This window comes from Citrus sinensis, chromosome 3 (genome assembly GCF_022201045.2).
Source record: "Citrus sinensis cultivar Valencia sweet orange chromosome 3, DVS_A1.0, whole genome shotgun sequence".
Taxonomy (NCBI): Eukaryota; Viridiplantae; Streptophyta; class Magnoliopsida; order Sapindales; family Rutaceae; genus Citrus; species Citrus sinensis.
The window spans coordinates 18,122,446-18,142,478 of NC_068558.1; the positions used below are offsets into that span (position 1 = coordinate 18,122,446).

Sequence of the window (20,033 nt, forward strand, 5' to 3'; positions counted from 1 at the left end):
AAATCCCCAGACAAGACCAGCTGCTCAGAGAAGAAGCAAAATTCATGGAACTCTATCTGGTATCTTCAAATTCCAGAAAAAGTCAAAATCTTCATGTGGAGAGTAGCTAATAACTTGTTGCCAACTGTGGAGATCCTATGGAAGAGAAAAGTGGTGCAATCCCCTCGGTGTCAGAGGTGCAATAATGGGAGAGTTCATACTCTTTTTTAGTGTAAAAAACAATGTGGCGGCTGACATGTTTTGAAGAAGATATCTGACTCTGTAAGAATAAGGATGTGTTCAGTTTATTTCAAGCTATGACGGGGAGAAGGAACAAGGCTGAATTGAATAAAAAGCTATGTAAGAACAACAAAAGTTGAAGAACTGTCATCATCATCTTCTAAAAGCAAAGTCCTTTTTTTTTTACACTTACAATTTTAGTATTAATATTGAATTGAATTGTAATTAATTTTCACAATTGTGCTAATAAAAAAAATTAAAATTGAAATCATTACCCGTAGTTTATCAATATTTTGAACTTGATAACATGAATATATCAAAATGATAACTAATAATATATTTTTTTTTCGGAGAAGGATAACTAATAACATTTAGGTCCATGCTTTGCGGCACCAACTGGTTAAACGACGACGCATTGTTGCCCTACAAGCTTTCTATTTAAACGATGTCGTATCGCTGTTTTTTTTTTTTTTTTTAATTTGTTTTAACTTCCTGCTTTTTCCTCCAACTGGAGTAAGCAACACTGCCAAGCCAAGAAAGTAAAGTATCAACCAGCATTGGACTGACGACCAAGTTGAGTGTAATTTGGGTTTCCATCTCTGTCTGTATATCTGTACGCAGAACCACAACAGTCGTCCTTCACATTTCCAATTGTTTTCTCGAACATTTTCCCGAGAAACAAGCAAACAAGCAGAAGACTATCACGAGACTACTACTTACTAGACCCTCCCGGCAACAGCAGCCGCAGCTCCAGCTTTCGAAGTAGATAAAAGGGGTTTCACAAAACCCTAGAACTTCAACCTCAGCAGACAAAATCAGATCGAATTTTCATTTTTGCATAACTAGTCTAGTCGTGTCATTGAATCTGGACCATTGAAATTTCTTAATTGGACTCTCAGACACCATACACACGCGCGATGGACAGATCTAGATCCAAGAGGAACTACTACTACGACCACCAGGACTACGATGGAGATACCATGGGTAGAACCAAACCTCGGTACAACCATTATTACCAACCCAACAATAACTACCGCCACCGTGGCAACAACAACAACAATACTAATAACATCATGAACAACAACACCAGCATCAACAACAGCAACAACCGTGCAAATTCAAACCCTAAGGATCCTTCTCTGATGGTGACCACGACGTACCGCATTCTGTGCCACGACATGAAAGCCGGTGGCGTGATTGGCAAGTCCGGTAGCATTATCAAGTCGATAAGGCAGCACACTGGCGCGTGGATCAACGTGCACGAGTTGATCCCGGGTGACGAGGAGAGGATTATTGAGATTTCGGATACCAGGAGGAGGGATCCTGAAGGAAGGATGCCTTCGTTTAGTCCCGCGCAGGAGGCCTTGTTTTTGATTCACGATAGGATTCTTGAGAGTGACGGCGGCGGAGGGTTTTATGGGGAGGAGGAGGAGGAGTACGGTGGTGGTGGGGGTGTTGGTGGGGGTGGGTTTAGAGGAGGAGGGAATAGAGTGGCGACGAGAATGGTTGTGTCCAGAATGCATGTCGGGTGTTTGTTGGGGAAAGGAGGTAAAATTATTGAGCAAATGAGGATGGAGACCAAGACTCAGATTAGGATTCTACCTAGAGACCATTCCTTGCCTCGTTGTGTTTCCATGTCCGAAGAGATTGTTCAGGTTGTATTATGTTTAACCATTTTACTATGAAAATTGGATCCTAATTGATTGAATGCCTTGATGATGAAAATGACTAAACTAGCTGCTCAGATCATTGAAATGTCTGCCCATATGGCTTCTATGCTCACTTTAGATGAAGAGGAACGAGCTCGGAGACTAGTGTATGCTCTGCTTTGGAGATATACATTCATGGACTGGTTTTGCTTTATTGACAGTGGGTCTTTTATGCTTTGCTTGTTACTTAATTAAGAGTCAGATGCACAAGATGACTTGGACTGTTTTAAAGATTGTGGTTCCTTGACAATGAACAATGACTAAACCTATGACTACTACCTCAAGGGTGGCCCTTTTACCTTTTATGCTGTTTCACTTCTGAAGATTCAGTTCTAGAGTTTCTTTGGGTGAAGTTTCTTTATGAGATTGTCCCTAGAACGGATTTCTTTGCTTGCATCTAGAATATGGTTGACAGTAATGTTAGCCTTTTGGAATCTGCCTGCAATATCGATACAACATGTAGTGACTGATGTTTGTATCATGAATTTGCAGTGTGGGCAATCAAATTCTTGACTGCCTACCTTGTCCTTGATTTGGTTGAATTTTGTGCACTGCCTATCATGATGCCTGGACGTTAATACTTTTTGAGGATTCGCCCCATGTTGGCATTAGTTAACTCATATTATTGTAGTTTTCCTCTATAAATTTTCTGAAAATGATACTTTGTTGAGCGATTCAAGGTCTGTTTGAGTTCATCAACCTTGATGTTTATAATATCGTGCGCATTTGTTACCTGCAATATGCTGGTGTATGTTCTTCATACATTATTCTCTAGCAGTTGCTGATATGAACATTGCACTACTAGCTTGACAAGTACGAATTTCCGTCTTCGTTGTGATGCGATTTTGTTAATGAAGTCATTTCCTTCACAATGCTAAAGGAACTGGACCTCTAATGCCACTGGCTTTACTGGGGTGCCGCGAATTGACTGTCCAGATCTGTATATTTCCAAGTTGTGTGTTACATGGCCACTATCTAGAAAGAACATCAATGTCTCTCCTTTCCTGAAAGGAAGATACATTTAATCAAACAGCTTCATCATGTGACATCGTTGTCTTGCAGGTAGTAGGTGATATTAATAATGTGAAGAATGCTGTAGCAATTATTTCATCACGCTTGAGAGAAAGTCAACATCGTGACCGCAGTCATTTCCATGGACGATTACATTCGCCAGACCGCTTTTTCCCTGATGATGATTATGTTCCTCACATGAACAATACAGCTCGACGACCGTCTATGGATGGGGCACGATTTTCTGGCTCCAATTACAGAAGTAATAACTATGGCCCCCGTCCCTCCGGTTATTCCATTGAAGCTGGGGCTGCTCCCATGTCTGACAGTGTGCAGCCATTCTATGGTGAGGACCTTGTCTTCCGAATGCTTTGTCCAATTGACAAGGTTGGCAGAGTTATTGGAGAGTCAGAGGGCATTGTAGAACTGCTTCAAAATGAGATTGGTGTTGATTTGAAGGTTGCTGATCCTGTGGATGGGTCGGATGAACAGATAATTACAATTTCTTCTGAGGAGGTACTTTTCATGTCTTTTCGTAATTTATCTGGCATCCGGTAATTTAGGTACATCAGTTGCTATTTTTTCATTTATGTGGTATTTTGGCAGTAATACTATGTCTTAACACTGTCCTTTCTGGCTGATTTGTGTCTATTTAATTATTTTTGAACTTTCTGTCAGCTAAAGTGACTATTCTTTGCTCTTTTCTTTTATTGCTTCCCTATGAACTGGAAATTTTTTTTCCTATAAAAAATGTTGAGTGCCATTACATCTTTTCTGCTTTTTGTCTTTCTTAGGGCCCTGATGATGAGCTTTTTCCAGCTCAAGAAGCCTTGTTGCATATACAGACTCGCATTGTTGATCTCGGTGCGGATAAAGACAATATAATAACTACTAGGTTACTTGTCCCATCTAGTGAAATTGGCTGTTTAGAGGGAAGAGACGGATCGTTATCTGAAATGAGGAGATCAACTGGCGCAAACATTCAGATCCTGTCAAGGGAAGAAGTTCCAGCATGCGTATCTGGGACTGATGAGCTTGTACAGGTTTGTCATTATTTTTCATATTAATTGCTTATGATGCCCAGACTGCTGGGCATTTGGTGTTCCAAGTATTCTGCTAGTATTTGTGCAGTGAAATCTGTATCCAAGATGAGTTCTGATAAATGCAATATGACATGAAATGCATACGTACAGGTTTTTATGTTCTGTCAGAGTGGTTTTGCATCTGATTTTGCTGTATAATTATGGGCATTCCTGATGCTGCATCAAACTATTCTGTTGTCATTGTAGAATCCTCTTTCACTTGGATATATGCTTTTTTTTTTCCTGGTGCTTGTGGTGAATACTGGCACTGCTTTGTTTGTTGGGGAGGCCCTTATTGACATTTATCAATTGAAATCGTGGTTTTGAAACCTGGTGTTTGAGTTTTGGCTCCTATTTGAACAGATTGTAGGGGAGATACAAGCAGCTCGAGATGCTCTTGTGGAGGTGACAACAAGACTGCGGAGTTATTTGTATAGGGATTTCTTTCAAAAGGAGACGCCACCTTCTTCTACAGGTCCTACTGGGAGTGCTTTGGTAGTGGAGGCAGCTTCTCCTATTGATATAACTCCTGCTCGTGAAGTTCAGACTGTCACTGACCCTCCTGCTGCAACACATCAGAGTGTGCAAATTCCAGCGACATCACAGCCATCAAGGGTTGGTACTGATGGACTTCTTTTATGAACACTGTAGGTTTAACAGTCAAATTGTGCTTGATATATCTGGTTTCTAGGAAAGGTGGATCTGTAGTTAGCCCAACTTATCCTCAGCACAAATTTTTAAGTCAGGATAGAAAAAGGAGCATGGAATAACTGTTTTCCCTTTAGAAATTTTACAATTCATCTTCCTTGCTGCATGATGAACTGCCCTTGGAAGATTTATATCTGGTAAATCAGTTTTGTATTCTGTTGTTTATTTTCTGCTAAGTTGCCCTTGGTTTTGCAGGAAGCTGCAGGGTCTGTCAGTGAAACTGTGAAGCAGAATGAGAGTGAACGACGTGAAGATGTGCCAACTGTAATTAATAGGTACCATATTTCTGCTTTGTTTTTTCTGTTAGGCCTTCTATAAATTAAGTAGCCATACATAAAATCTACGTGAAAATATACTAGAGATCTTTTTGTAAGTATTACATTAATAATCAAAGTGTGTTGTACTTATATCTTATTTATTTTTTTATTTTTTTATCAGAGTCCCACTACCGCTTGTCACTAGGAGCACACTGGAAGTCGTCTTACCGGATTATGCTGTTCCCAAACTTATTACAAAGTCGAAAACTTTGCTTACTCGTTTCAGTGAGGTGAGCCTACTCTTGCATTTAATCAACCTATTTAATTTTGTCAAAGTTTACCTCAGATGAAGTAGTTGATCTTTTTATCTGTTTATGCAAACAGATGTCTGGTGCCTCTGTGTCCCTTGTAGAAGGTCAACCAGAGGGGACACAAAAGATCATTCAAATATCTGGCACTCCAGAGCAGGTTGAGAGAGCCCAGAGCGTGCTTCAAGGGTTTATTTTGAGCAGTAAGTCTCTCTATTCATCCCTCTTGTCTGTCGGTGTGTGTGGACGTGCAAGTCTTTGTTTTGGGTCTCCTTTGGAATAATGCATGGCCTATTTTCTTTGATTCAGCGCAAGATGCAGACTAGAACTTGGAGCTGGCCACATGAGGACAACTTGTTTATATAAGATAAAGTATGTATTACATATCCGCTCAGCAGCTGTTTTGGGTGACAAGTTTTCTAGAGTTCGACTGTAAATGTTACTTAGTGAGCTCTTATCAAAGTTTCCTTTTGGAGCTTAAATTTTCCTGTACCAAATACAACATTGTAGTATTTTGTATTTCCTGTAATCTTGTTACCTCTTTGCTTTTTACATGTACTGCATTTGCATTTTATAGAATTTGATGCATCCCAACAGGGCTTGGTGCCTTTCCTGGAACTTTCTTAGTGTAACTTTTAAATTAGATTGTGCACTGTATCTGTCCCTTTTGGTCCTCTTATGATTGCTTTTGTTTCTTTTTCTTTCTTTCATTTCTTTTGCCAGCCCCGTTTAAACTAGTAACCTATTACGATTCCCCTTTGTTTTTTTTTTGAATGGTTACGAATTTACAATCTAAATTTACTAAGACTAACTCGATTCTCGAAAATTCACACCACTCTGGCCGAGTGGTAGAGTCATGCTTTTTTTTTAATACTGTTTATACAGGACTGTAGGTATTATAATTAATATTTACACATAGATTCTACAATTGGGACCTTCATCGTGGCATGTACTCCTCTGAAGCGCTGTCCAAATTCTTCAAACCCTCTCAAATATTCGAGGGCTGTTTACTCTACTCACATTTCGTGAGGAATAGACTGGCTCCACTCAATTATGTGATAATTAAGGAAGGATTGTAAATAAGCCCCATAAATGCTTTTGTGGAGGCTCGAACCCTTGCACTCATTATTCTAAGTGCAAGGGCTCTCCCACTGGACCAAAGGCCCATTGGTGTGGTAGAGCCATGCTTAGGGGGCCTTTACCGTTTTTTTCATTCTATTTCGAAATGTGAGTAGAATAAACTTTCTTTAAATATTAAAGAGGGTTAAAATTTGAGAAGTTATTATCTGTTTGTAAATATATCAGTATTCTCTTTAATATAATATAAACAATAGTATTCGTCTCTAATATAAAAATATAATATCAACAATAACTTCATATAATTCGAAAAAAAAATCAATAATTCACTCTTCTTAATAATATTTAAAAAAAATTATCTTTATTTTATATTTCTTTTTGATGGAAAAGAGCTCCAATGAAGGTACAATACCAACTCACCGTAGTTGGGCCACAAATCTAATAACAACTTGACAGGGTATATTTTATTATTGAGTAAAAATAAAGGGTCGGGCTGTAATGCAGTGCTGCATGTCATGCAGCTGCCTTTATTATTTTTTTAATAATGCGGATGTAACCGGCCACCGATTCGCTCCTTTTAATCGCTTAAAGCGGCAAATGTTAAAAGAAACTATCATAGAACTCCCTCATTTTAGGAAATATTAAGATAATCAATTCAAAACTAGTAAATTATCAAAGACCCCCTCAACTTTACACCAAAAAAATACTTCCTTTTTCTTTTGATTCATGGAAAATATAGTTAATATATTTAACTTATATCCTAAAAGAAACATAATTAAATAAAATTAATTGGACTAATATATTTAAATAAAAATAATTATATTATTTTTCTTAATATTACATTATAAATTTAATGATATTTTGCCTTAAAAAATGTAACTTATGTACTAATGAGAATACTATTTAAATATAATAAATGGAAATAATTATATATTAATTAAAAAATTTAATTTATTAATTGCACTATTTTTAATATTATGTAATAAATATAATGATATTTTGCTTACAAAACTATCAAAATAATTTTATCAACTTTTAATTACATTAGAATCCGAGTATCTAAACATATAACGAAATCGATTTATTTCCAGATATTTAGAAGAAATCAATTCCAGGATCTCACGATTCACATTCAAGGACTTAAATCCCTACCTACTAAAATGAGGACAATATTTATCCAACTATCAAATAATTATCATTCCAAACATCGTAATTACCCCTCAAATGTTGTTGTTGTTATTATTAGTGGCCAATATTAGTATGTTTTATGTATACCCTCTAAAACAAATATTCATATATTACAAAAATATAAAGCATCTAATATTTGATATTTTTAAATAAAACTCATAATCAATCTCTTGTGCAAATTAATTCATACTATCTTAAGTGAGATTAATTATTTTATTTAATCCTTTTTGCTATAATAATTTTTTTGTTAAACATTAATCAAATTCATAATGGTACATAACATGGATAATTACAATTTGAATGCAACTAATATTGAATAATGTTGTATTATGTTATACTTATAGTTATATAATTTAAGCATGACAGTTATATTTCTAAATTAAATTAAATTATTTGAGTAACATTGCACTCACTATATGGGTACATGATTTGTCTACTAAATGATGTGCAAGTATTATAAAATATGTTCAATCTTAAATTTATATCTATATTTTTTTGAAATTAAGTTAATTTATATCACAACCAAAAAAAATTAAATTATTTAAAAATATGAAAAATATAAATTCATTTTCATAGTAAGCAGTATGTTTTACTAAATTTACTTTTAAAACATTTTATGCCATTGGGGAGAAATATAGTCTTTTAAATTCATTTTTATTTATACGTCTTAAGCTTGTTATAATCTTTGCCACATGAAATATGTTTTCACTGTAATTCTCGCTAAATTTAATTTATATACTTTTATTCTAGTGGTAAAAGAAATTGAATTTGAATATAATTTTTTCAATTTAGTTTTTTTTAACTGATTAAGCATCATGTTACTGTATTACACAGATATTTACAACTGTTATAACAGCAGATTATTACACTGATATTTACAATTAGATATACAAACTGAGACTTATATTATTACATTTTAAATTCTATGAAGTAAGTGCCCAGACAAATAACCCTCACGGAGGAGGAGTGTCTCCACTCCACTTGTATTTCGTAAGGGAGAAAAATTTTACAAATAATCTCCATATAATTATGTTTAATTAAGGGAGTTTGAGTCTATGAGGACTCGAATTATTGCCCTCATAGTCATGTTTTACTTTAATGGTGTGTTTACTTCATGGAATGAGGAATGAGAATGAAGGAATAAAAATGAAACATATATTTACTTGGCAAAATGTAATTTGGGAATGAGAATAAAATGTGTGGGTCCCACACAATTTGGGAATAAGGAATGGGAATCTCATTCCCGGGGGTTGGGAATGTGAATGAAATATATGTTTACTTTTGTATTCCTCTAATTTTTTCATATTTTCTAAATTACCCTCATTCAAATCACAATTAATTTTATTATTTTAATTTATCAAAAATTTATTATTATTTTAAATGTCATTAATGATAATTATTATTATTATCAAATTTTATTAACTTTATTATTTTAGTTATTATTAATTATTTTTATTTTTATTATTAATATTATCATTATTAACAATAAAAATAATGATAAAAATAATAATTAATAAAAATAATTAATTTATCATTATTTTTATTATTATTAATAAAAATAATAATAAAAATAATTAATAATAACTAAAATAATAAAGTTAATAAAATTTAATAGTAATAATAATCTAATTTTCATTATCTAGATATAAAAATGATATTAATTAAAAATAATAATAAATGTTAATAATAATATTAATAAAAATAATATTAACAATAATTAATAATAATTAAAATAATAAAGTTAATAAAATTTAATAATAATAATAATAAATGTTAATAATGATAATATTAATAAAAATAATAATAACAATAATTAATAATAACTAAAATAATAAAGTCAATAAAATTTAATAATAATAAATGTTAATAATAATAGTAATAATAAAAACAACAATAATGATAATATTGTTAATAATGATAAATTAATTATTTTTATTAATTATTAATACTATAAGTATTTTGGTAAATTGATTTTCATTCACATTCCTCATTCCCATTTATTTTGTCAAGTAAATACATCAATGACATTTCAGCACATTCTCATTCCCATTTATTTTTGCCGAGTAAACATTAAAATCGCATTCTCATTCCAACTCATTCTCATTCCCAGCCCATTCCTATTCTACCACATTCTCATTCTATGACGTAAACGCACCATAAGGTCAATGGTTCACCACTGGGCTAAAGCCTAAGTGGCTAATTTAGCTTAATAACAACTAAATTTACTCCCATGGATTCAAACATCAACTATTTTGTTTTTAATTCAAATGATTTACAACTGCATTAATTAGTACCCACAACGTGATTATTAATATACTTACAAAGTAATATATCTCATCTATATTAAATTATCAATATATTTGTAGAAAATTAATTTTATATTAGCACAAAAGTTTAAAATATATCTTTTTTATGTAAAATTTATACATAGAAAAATTTTGGCAAGTAAAACTACCGCCTCAATGAAAATATTATTTACAAATTACAAAAATGAATTTTTAGATTTTGAATGGTCACAACAAATTTATCCGTGGAAGTTTTGTCATACATCATCACTCTTTTGTAACTTGCAAAAATCAATTGCATAATCAAAATGTTAATGATATCCATCGAGTGCAAAAATAGCGTAGGACATATGTACATTCTTATTATATTTAATTATAAATCCCACAGGATATGATATTAATAATAATAACTGTAGTAATATCCAACAAGCACACAGAAAAAAAAATAGAGATGCTCAACTAAAATAGATTAACTAAACTTTAATCTTGTAAATTAAAGTATTTTTGTAACTTAACTTATATCATCATAGCTTTAGAAGCATAGCAATTGCAATCCTTCTTACTTGTTATTTATTTATTTACCGTTGACGTTATGAAAAACTAAAGCAATTAATTTGAAAAGTAAAGAGAAAGATGAAAATAAATGCATAGATTTATTTTTAATATAATTAAACGCTATTAATTAAAATGATTACAATGAGAATAGATATGTATAAAAGTTAAAAGCTCAAGTATACATACAATCAAACTCAAAAGATTGCATGAAGTAATGAAGATGAAAAAAAAAAGGACTTAGATTATGGACTCAAAATGTTGAAAATGATGAAGGGTTGCAATAAAAAAATTCTTAGTATTATGTGGTAAATTGATATTTGTTAAAATAGTAAGGGGTCAACCATAATTTGCCTTATTGATATTATTGTTATTTTCAACAAGTAATTTATTATTAGTAAAAAAAAAGAACCTGAAACATGTACTGGTAGTGTTGGAATATAATAAAAATAATAGGAACATAAAACCATTATTAGAGTTTAACAAGAGTTGAGGAGCATAACTTAAAAGTTTGAAGAACTTAACAAAAATATGATAAAGTTTAATAATAAGTCGAGAACTAGAAAATAAACTTGAAATATCTAAGTAAAATGTTAGAAATCAATAAAAAGAGTTGGAATACAGAACCAAAAAGTTGTGGGAACAAGAGTAGAAGAAGTTAACCTAAAAGTTGAAATAACTTATCATGAATTTGATAAATTCAAACACGAAATAGGGATCTGAAAAGTAAATTTGACATATTTACCCAAAATTTGAAATTCAATGAAAAGAGTAGAAATATTGAACAAAAAAGTTGTGAAAAGATAAGTTGGAATAACTTAGCGATAACTAGATAAAGTCTAACAGGATATAGAGATATAAAAAATAAACTTGAAATGTTAACCTAAAAATTTGAAATTTAATAAGAAGAGTGGAAATATAGAACAAATAACTGGTGGAAAAATGAATTGAAACAACTTACCAAGAATTTGATAAATTTTAATGGAAAGTGGGGATCTAAAAATTAAACTTGAAATTTCCAAACAAAAAGTGGGAATTCAATAAAAAGAGTAGGAATATAAAACCAAAAAGTGGTGGAAAAAAGAGTTGAAGAGGTTAACCTAAAATTTGGAAAGAGTTACCAAGAATATGATAAATCCAACAATAATTAGGGATCAAAAAATAAACTTGAAACATTCACGAAAAATACTTAAATTAAATGAAAAGAGTAGAAATATAGAACAAAAAAAATGGTGAAAACAAGAGTTGAGGAGCATAACTTAAAAGTTCGAAGAACTTAAGAAAAATATGATAAAGTTTAACAATAAGTTGAGATCTATAAAATGAACTTGAAATATTTAACCAAAATATTAGAAATTAATTAAAAGAATTGGAATACAAATACAAAAAGTAGTGGGAACAAGAGTGGAAGAAGTTACCCAAAAGTTGAAATAACTTAACAAAGATTTGATAAATTCTAACGCAAAGTAGGGATCTAAAAAGTAAATTTGACATATTTACCCAAAATTTGAAATTCAATAAAAAGAGCAGAAATATTGAACCACAAAGTGCTGGAAAAATAAGTTGGAACAACTTAACGATAACTAGATAAAGTCTAACAGGATATAGAGATATAAAAAATAAACTTGAAAAATCAACCTAAAAATTTGGAATTCAATAAGAAGAGTGGAAATATAGAACGAATAACCGGTGGAAAAATAAATTGAAACAACTTACTAAGAATTTGATAAATTTTAATTGAAAGTGGGAATTTAGAAATTTAACTTGAAATTTCCAAATAAAATGTTGGAATTCAATAAAAAGAGTAGGAATATAAAACCAAAAAGTGGTGGAAAAAAGAGTTGAAGAGGTTAACCTAAAATTCGGAAAGAGTTACCAAGAATATGATAAATCCAACAATAATTAGGGATCAAAAAATAAACTTGAAACATTCACGAAAAATACTTAAATTCAATGAAAAGAGTAGAAATATAAAACAAAAAAAATGGTGGAAACAAGAGTTGGGGAGCATAACCTAAAAGTTCGAAGAACTTAACAAGAATATGATAAAGTTTAACAATAAGTTGAGATCTATAAAATGAACTTGAAATATTTAACCAAAATATTAGAAATCAATTAAAAGAATTGGAATAAAGAACCAAAAAGTAGTGGAAACAAGAGTAGAAGAAGTTAACCCAAAAGTTGAAATAACTTAACAAGAATTTGATAAATTTTAACAGAAAATAGAGATCTAAAAATTGAACTTGAAATTTCTAAACAAAATGTTGGAATTTAATAAAACGAGTAGGAATATAGAACAAAAAAGTGGTGGAAAAATAAATCGAAATAATTTACCAAAAACTAGATAAAGTTTAACAAATTGTAGAGATATGAAAATAAACTTGAAATATCTATCAAAAAATATGGAAGTTGATGAAAAGAGTGGAAATATAGAACCAAAAGCTAGTGGGAAAATGAGTTGAAACAACTTACAAAAATTTAGATAAATCATTACTAGAAATAGGAATTTGAAAAGTAAACTTGAAATATGCATTATAAATATTGGAATGTGACAAAATAAGTAGGAATGTAACCATTTTGTGATATGTTTATATTTTTTGTACTATTTTTAAATTTTAAATTATTACAATCTTTTTCCTTATTTAATTAAAATTTTACTCTTTTTTTTCCAAATTTTTTCATAATTTTTTCACATTAAAAACAAATAAAAATATAATTTTCATTATATTATCCGGTTAAAAACCGGTTGTACCGGTTGCATGCATGTGCTGTATGAGATACAGCGCTGCATGGTAGGTTGACTCAAAAATAAATGATGCACTTCAACTTTGATTTTAGTGGCATAATCGTTATGGTTAGTAAGGACACGTCGTCCGAGAGGACAGGAACAGGATGAAAGCTCGTTGCTAAAGTTGGCTTAAGGGACGCACAATTTAATATAATAATTGCAAGCTAGAATTATATAAAGTCACCACGAAAGTTGGCTTAAGATGTACACACACACTCCATTTAGATAACAACAGTAGTCAACAGATGGGAAATTTTCAAGAAGCATGTTTCGGTAACCCACAAAAATGAGGACACGGCTAAGTTGCAGAAGCTGCAACTAACAGCCTTTGGCAATGGCATTTTGACCTTGCATCAATCTCTTGCCTAGGTTGCATCAGCACCAACACCCGCGGAAGATTCCCATTGGCTATGTTACTTGTAGAAGCTGTAACATAGCAACTAGCAAGCTCTCAAAAATGAGTGGTTTAAACGTCCACAAGAAATCAAACCTTATTTGCAGGGAAATGAATTCTCATTTACTCGAGGCTAAAATTGTCACACTGCAAAGAAAAAAAGAAAAAGAAAAAACATAATAATAATGAATGGGGTGGGCTCAAGTGGCTCATGTGTTTAAAGCCCATGACAAGCCCAGGCCCAGAAAGGAGAGTTCGTTCATGACTAGTTGTGTGTATGGACTCATTATACAATTATCTTCTTTTACAATATTGAGCTTCTTCTCTGCTTGGCATTTGGCAACGCGACTCCAACCTCTTCAATGGCAGCTTCCTTCCTTGCGGTTCCCTCTCCATCATTCTCCAACCACCGGTACCCTTTTTTTCCTACTTTTTTAGTCTGTTTATTGATTAATATTCGTTTGCTGTTTCATTTATTCAATGTCTTTCTGTCTTGCTATTACTTAAATTATGACATTCTTGTTCTATTTTATCCGGTTATCTATTTGTCAAAAGTGATAATTTGTTACTCTTTGATTCTTCCTTTGTTTTTCTATTTATTTATTATATTTTATACAGTTTAAGTTTTTAGAGTTCTTCATTTGTTGATTTTTGGTTTAAAAAAAAAGATTCGTGAAGAGGAGCTATAATTTTATTGAAATGAACTGTGAACAAGCAATTTGGAGTGTCTGCTAGGTGCTGCTTAGCGAATTTCTTGCTGGTAACTTGAAGTGTTGACATTGTTATAAAGAACTTAATGCGATATATTGGGTTGGATGGTGAATTTGTAAATTTCATTTGTATGTTATGTTGATTTCACCTGGAGTTAAGTAATCTTGGTGGATGACACGCGGTAGTCAATGTGGTTACTGGTTAAGAATGCCGAGTCCGTCTTTGTCAAAGAACTGTATTTTTGAGGATCAAAACAAGGAAAATACACTTTTCATTCGAAAATGACATATTTAAAATAGGTGCCATGAAGAGGTGTCGTCAATCAGTGATTATTTTGGTGAAGACCTATGTCCCTGTTTAGTTTTGCAAAGAACAAAGCAAGTCTCATTCAGAGATTATTTGTTAATCTGTCTTCTTATACTTCTCGGAGTTTATCTTTTGCAACTTTAGTGGGTTTAGAGATTCCTTGCTTTATCGAAAACTGTTCCATTCAAAGTGCTAGCCTCTACCTTGTTTCTTTTATTTAAAAATAGTTTCTGAGTATCATATAAGTGTAAACTAAACCCTGCTGTGAGTGGGGCTCGAACTTCAAACCACTTATACCATCCCAAGAGGTTTTACCAGTTGAATCAATCAACACTCGCAAGCCTTGTGACTTCATTTAGATTTTTATCCCTTTTTTTATGTATGCATTGATATTTGTTAGAGTTAAAGGTTGGAGAGTGTTATAACCTTATTGGAATGTTACTTTCCCTAATACTACTAGCATTGTACCACCTTTATGTTTTAATGTGAACGTTTCAGGAAGAGCCAAGTGGGTCTATGCTTGCCTTCAGGAATTTGGCAGAATGGTCGTACACACTTCCCAATTTGTCTGCAAATGCAGAAATGCAAAGTCAAGCTTTACATGATACCTTGTAAAGCCATTGTCCGCTTTTGGGCGTTGAAACGATTTGCTTCAGTTGGTTCATTAGAGGTTGATACAGAAGACCAAAAACATCATGTGTCTTCTGGTTTTTCAGCTCCAAATGACTTTGCGAGGTTAGATCTCGCTATAATATACATCATTCTCTGGATGTTACCAATGCTTGTTATTTTTTCTTGAACATCTAAAATGTGTACTATGTAGACATGTAAGTAAGAATTGATAATTATGTCTTGAGAAAAGCATTGGTTTGTTTAGATAATTCTAAATGCTAAAGGCATTGACAATGTGCGTAGTTTCACAATAGAAAAAATTACCACCTGAAATCATCAATTAGCAGGTCTAAAACGTTGCATGACCACTCAAGTAACCTTTGGGATGGTATGAATGATTTTGAGAGACAGTTGCTAGAGTTATTTAATGAAGTTAAATCGATGATTATGATGGGGAACAAAAATGATGCCATTGACTTGCTTCAAGCAAATTACGAAGCTGTGAAAGAACAGATCAATGCAGGCAATAAAGGCATTGAAGAAGTTGCAATTCTTGACATTATAGCTTTGGGATACGTCTATATTGGAGACTTGAAGTTTGTACAGTCTCTTCTGGATATGGTAATTTCCTTCCCTTGCATGTTATATTATTACCCTGAACTCATTTGTTTCGAGCTATTAGATACTGTCAACATCTGTCATGGACCTACAAAAAGTAAAATTACTTACAGGTAATCTGGTAACTTATTGATGGGGTTCCCTTTGGGTGGGTACAACTTTCATAGGGAAGGAGGTGGAGGCATTGGTTAAAGTTTTTCCAATGAAAATAATGAAAAACAAAAGCCCATTTTGATTGTTTATTATCAATCTCGGTGTTTGTGGTTTATTATAGGTGTTCGTGGTGATCACTCTTATGAGAGTCAGAGTTCATTGGCCTTTCTTTCTTTTCTTAAATTTTCATTCTGGTTGATTGTAGGTATGGATTATCAGATGATGCTGAATGGCAGGCATTTATAGAGAAGATTTTTGCATATAAATTTCTTGTAGGCTGTTTTGGACATCGTAATTTTCTTTTTCAAGAGAAACAAAATGTGTGTATGATGAAACTGAGGAAGCAGTAATGAAACATTCAGTCCTCTGAATCTAGTCTTATGTATCTAGTTTCTTTTAGCATAATGTGGTTATTTGTTAGCGAAATTTTTTATTTTTGACCTTGAATTTGTGAAAACTTAGTTTTTTGGGGAACTTTATTTTCGTATTCAGAACCATTTTGTTTTTATATTTGTACATGCTGCATCAACATGGAAGTTCTCATGCTTGTTGCTTCTGAGTTTGAGAGTTTGAGATCCCATGTAAAATTGGGTTTTTAGCTTTTTACTTTTTCTGCATGGCCAGATGAGTGGGATTGTTGATAGTCTAAAGGATGACGAACCCCTTCTAGATGCAATACTGATGCATATGGGAAGTATGTATTCAACTTTGGAGAATTATGAGAAATCCATGCTCGTGTATCAGAGGGTTATTAACGTTTTAGAGAGTAGATATGGTAAGTGCGACCTTGAAACCTCAATGTCTTTGCACTCTCTTTTAAATTTACTCTTTTGGAGTTGCATAAAAGCTTCAACGTTAGTTGGGTGACTGACTTTTAAGTTCTATGGACTATAGTTGCTAGCTATTTCTCTGATTCTTTGTAATGAACCACAATAATCCAACATTTTTAAATTGGTTGGATTTTAGCGTTTCAGTTAAAGGTAAAATTTTGTATGGAAGCTAGGAATCAAACTAAACTTGGCACCAGAAAAAAAAGTAGTCATAAAAAATTTGCGAAAACATTCATTTACAGTTTGAAATGTATGCCGCAAAATGCTAAAATCTTCAAAAATTCCAGTCCAAATTCCTTGCTTTTTCGGAAAATTTAGCATCATTCTGGACTTACTTGTTTTTAGTATTGGAGTTTTGTTTGTACATGTTACTCTAGGTCTGAACACCAAGTTGATGCCTATTCCTCCTTCCAATGATATTATGATCTAACTTGGTTCAAAATGATTTTGAGCTTTATTAGCAAGCATATCACAGAATTTTGCCTGCTTTTGGAAAAAATTTCCAGTTCAGCAGAAACAGTTCTATTACTCTGCTGCTTTAGATGATATATTGCCATAGGCATGTAGGATAGAGGTCACATCTTCCTCACCGAGCATTAAGTGACTCTTGGGATTGACATTGTTTGTAATTTTGGTTGCTCTTCTTACAACCATGCCATCTTTTAGATTTTCCTTGAACTGTTTAATAGAGCATCAAGTCAGTAAACAATTCTCTTTTGGCCAGGAAAAACTAGTATTCTTCTAGTCACATCATTGTTGGGGATGGCAAAAGTTCTTGGTTCTATAGGGAGAGCCACAAAAGCAGTAGAAATCTACCATCGTGTGATTACCATCTTGGAGTTGAACAGAGGCACTGAAAGTGCTGATTTGGTGCTACCTTTATTCAGTCTTGGCAGTCTTTTTATCAAGGAAGGAAAAGCTGTGGATGCAGAAAGTGTTTTTAGCAGGTTGGTTTCCTTCTTCTTTTTCCTTTTTAGCATGGGGTGGGGAGGAGGTATGAAGGGGTTGTAAATTCAGATTTGATTATTCACCTTTTATCCATTCCCTTACAGAATTTTAAAGATATATACAAAGGTATATGGAGAAAATGATGGGAGAGTTGGAATGGCTATGTGTTCCCTAGCCCATGCAAAATGCGCAAATGGTAAGTTTTGTACTTTCTTTTTCTCTCTCTTGGATAGTGGAATGTTTAGTTGGAAATTCTAGTTTGATGAGTTCATTGTGGTATCATCTGGAACGTTAATGCATTTATAATAGGATTCTAAGTTCATTATGTTTCCGTGTTTCGTAAGTTGCTCTAAATAATCTAGAGTAGTTTATTCATTTCCATAGTTAAAGTATGACTTCATGTACCAATCCATGCAGGGAATGCAGAAGAAGCCATTGAATTGTATAAGAAAGCTCTTAGAGTGATCAAGGATTCAAATTATATGTCTTTAGATGACAGCATAATGGAGAATATGAGGATTGACTTGGCGGAGTTACTTCATATTGTAGGAAGGTAAATATTGGATCTACAATGTGAATATGAATGCACAGTTGAATTTTGGCTAGCATCTTTTATGTAATTTCTTGATTTTTGCTATTGAAACCTTAATGTGCTTTGACTCTCACCCGTCTTCACATTTTAGAACACCACTCTGTAGGCTAAGAATGGTACTAGATGTTGCACATCATTAGATCACGAAGATCATGAGGTCTCTTGATTATCAAATCTGTTTTTCGAGTTTTGGAGTTAGACTTGCAATTATATGCTTAAGGGCTTTCAGTCGTGCCTCTGATGCGCCTTAAACAGCTATCTTAAATTAGTATCTGGAGTCCAGATGGTTTTCCTAGATAATGTTATGCTTGGTTATCTTTGTCGTAGGAATTGAGAGAGGTAATTATGTTGGAATCTACTATATTTTTTGCACCAAGCAATCACGGGGTCACTTACTAGTTATTATAGTCAAATTGTTGTGGAGGAATAGAATTGATGTGCTGCGATCTATTTCCCTGGAATTTCTTTTCTCTTGCAGTTTCTTAAGCTTCTTATAACAATCATATATTGCTTCTGTTTTAATTTGGCAACCCCCAGAGGACAAGAAGGCCGGGAGCTACTGGAGGAATGCTTGTTGATCACTGAGAAGTATAAAGGAAAAGAACATCCCAGCTTTGTTACTCACCTTTTAAACCTTGCAGCCTCCTATTCACGCTCAAAGAATTTTGTTGAGGCCGAGCGTCTGCTGAGGATATGCTTGGACATCATGACAAACACTTTTGGGCCTGATGATCAGTCCATATCCTTCCCGATGCTGCATCTTGGCATCACTCTTTACCATTTAAATCGCGATAAAGAAGCTGAGAAGCTAGTTCTGGAGGCTCTGTACATCAGGGAGATTGCATTTGGGAAGGATTCACTTCCGGTTGGTAAGCTTTTTTGTTTTGTTTTGTTTGGTTTGGTTTGGTTTTGTCTGTTGTTATATAAAATTTAGTTATGGTTGGTCATTAGCCATGACATAAAATAATCCATTCTGGCAGTGTTTTAAGAAGCAAATAAAGCTGGAAAACATTATTGTGTGTTGTCCCAATGCTTTTGTGTCTACTTAATGTTATTTGATTCAAATGGCAGGGGAAGCTCTTGACTGTCTGGTCTCTATTCAGACCAGATTAGGTGAGGATGACACCAAGTTACTGGAGCTGCTCAAGAGGGTTCTAAGAATTCAAGAGAGAGAATTTGGTAGTGAGAGTGAGGAGGTAATGTTAACCCTGAAAAAAGTTGTTTCCTATTTAGACAAACTAGGGAGAAAAGAGGAGAAATTTCCCTTGAAGAAAAGATTGTCCAACCTTAGGATGAAATACAAACAAAAAGTTCAGTATTAAGGGCATATTTTTATTTTATTTTATACCACTTCCTAACTTATAATTGATTATTTTGTGTGCATTTTCCATGATCTGCAAAGCAATCTTTAGCCATAAACTTTTTAGAATAGAGCAAGGCTGAAATCCACTAGCGTACTCTCTGATTATGGACTCCATCTTGGGGAAAGAGGGTAGATAATTATTCAGTGAGTTAGACAGGTCCATAACGGGTAGTACACTTGTCTTTCCAGAATTTGACTTCTTTACCTGAACCAATAATCCAGCGGCAATGACTTGATAAAACGCTAGTAACACCAATTTAACATCTGTCCATTTCCAAGAACTTTGATGTTGGTAGCAAGAGATATTTTGTGCCTCGCTCTG

General features: G+C 33.1%; 2 protein-coding genes across 3 annotated transcripts; both read left to right on the plus strand.

Annotated features, from left to right (window-relative positions):
- Positions 1-712: 712 nt before the first annotated feature.
- On the plus strand, positions 713-5,912 carry LOC102612938 (RNA-binding KH domain-containing protein RCF3). Its single transcript, XM_006491931.4, has 8 exons — positions 713-1,874; positions 2,991-3,455; positions 3,734-3,982; positions 4,385-4,636; positions 4,925-5,004; positions 5,168-5,276; positions 5,371-5,497; positions 5,604-5,912. Exons 1-8 carry the CDS (start codon positions 1,137-1,139, stop codon positions 5,618-5,620), a joined length of 2,037 nt encoding a protein of 678 aa, XP_006491994.2. The 5' UTR covers positions 713-1,136; the 3' UTR covers positions 5,621-5,912.
- A 7,944-nt stretch (positions 5,913-13,856) lies between these two features.
- On the plus strand, positions 13,857-19,717 carry LOC102612632 (uncharacterized). Of its 2 annotated transcripts, none has more exons than XM_006491930.4 (9): positions 13,857-13,990; positions 15,094-15,330; positions 15,555-15,828; positions 16,603-16,753; positions 17,533-17,755; positions 17,861-17,952; positions 18,174-18,309; positions 18,886-19,217; positions 19,420-19,717. In XM_006491930.4, exons 1-9 carry the CDS (start codon positions 13,941-13,943, stop codon positions 19,668-19,670), a joined length of 1,746 nt encoding a protein of 581 aa, XP_006491993.2. In that variant the 5' UTR covers positions 13,857-13,940; the 3' UTR covers positions 19,671-19,717. The 2 variants fall into 2 exon arrangements, with proteins under 2 accessions (XP_006491993.2, XP_052294416.1); XM_052438456.1 differs by having other exon boundaries at positions 18,886-19,213.
- Positions 19,718-20,033: the final 316 nt, after the last annotated feature.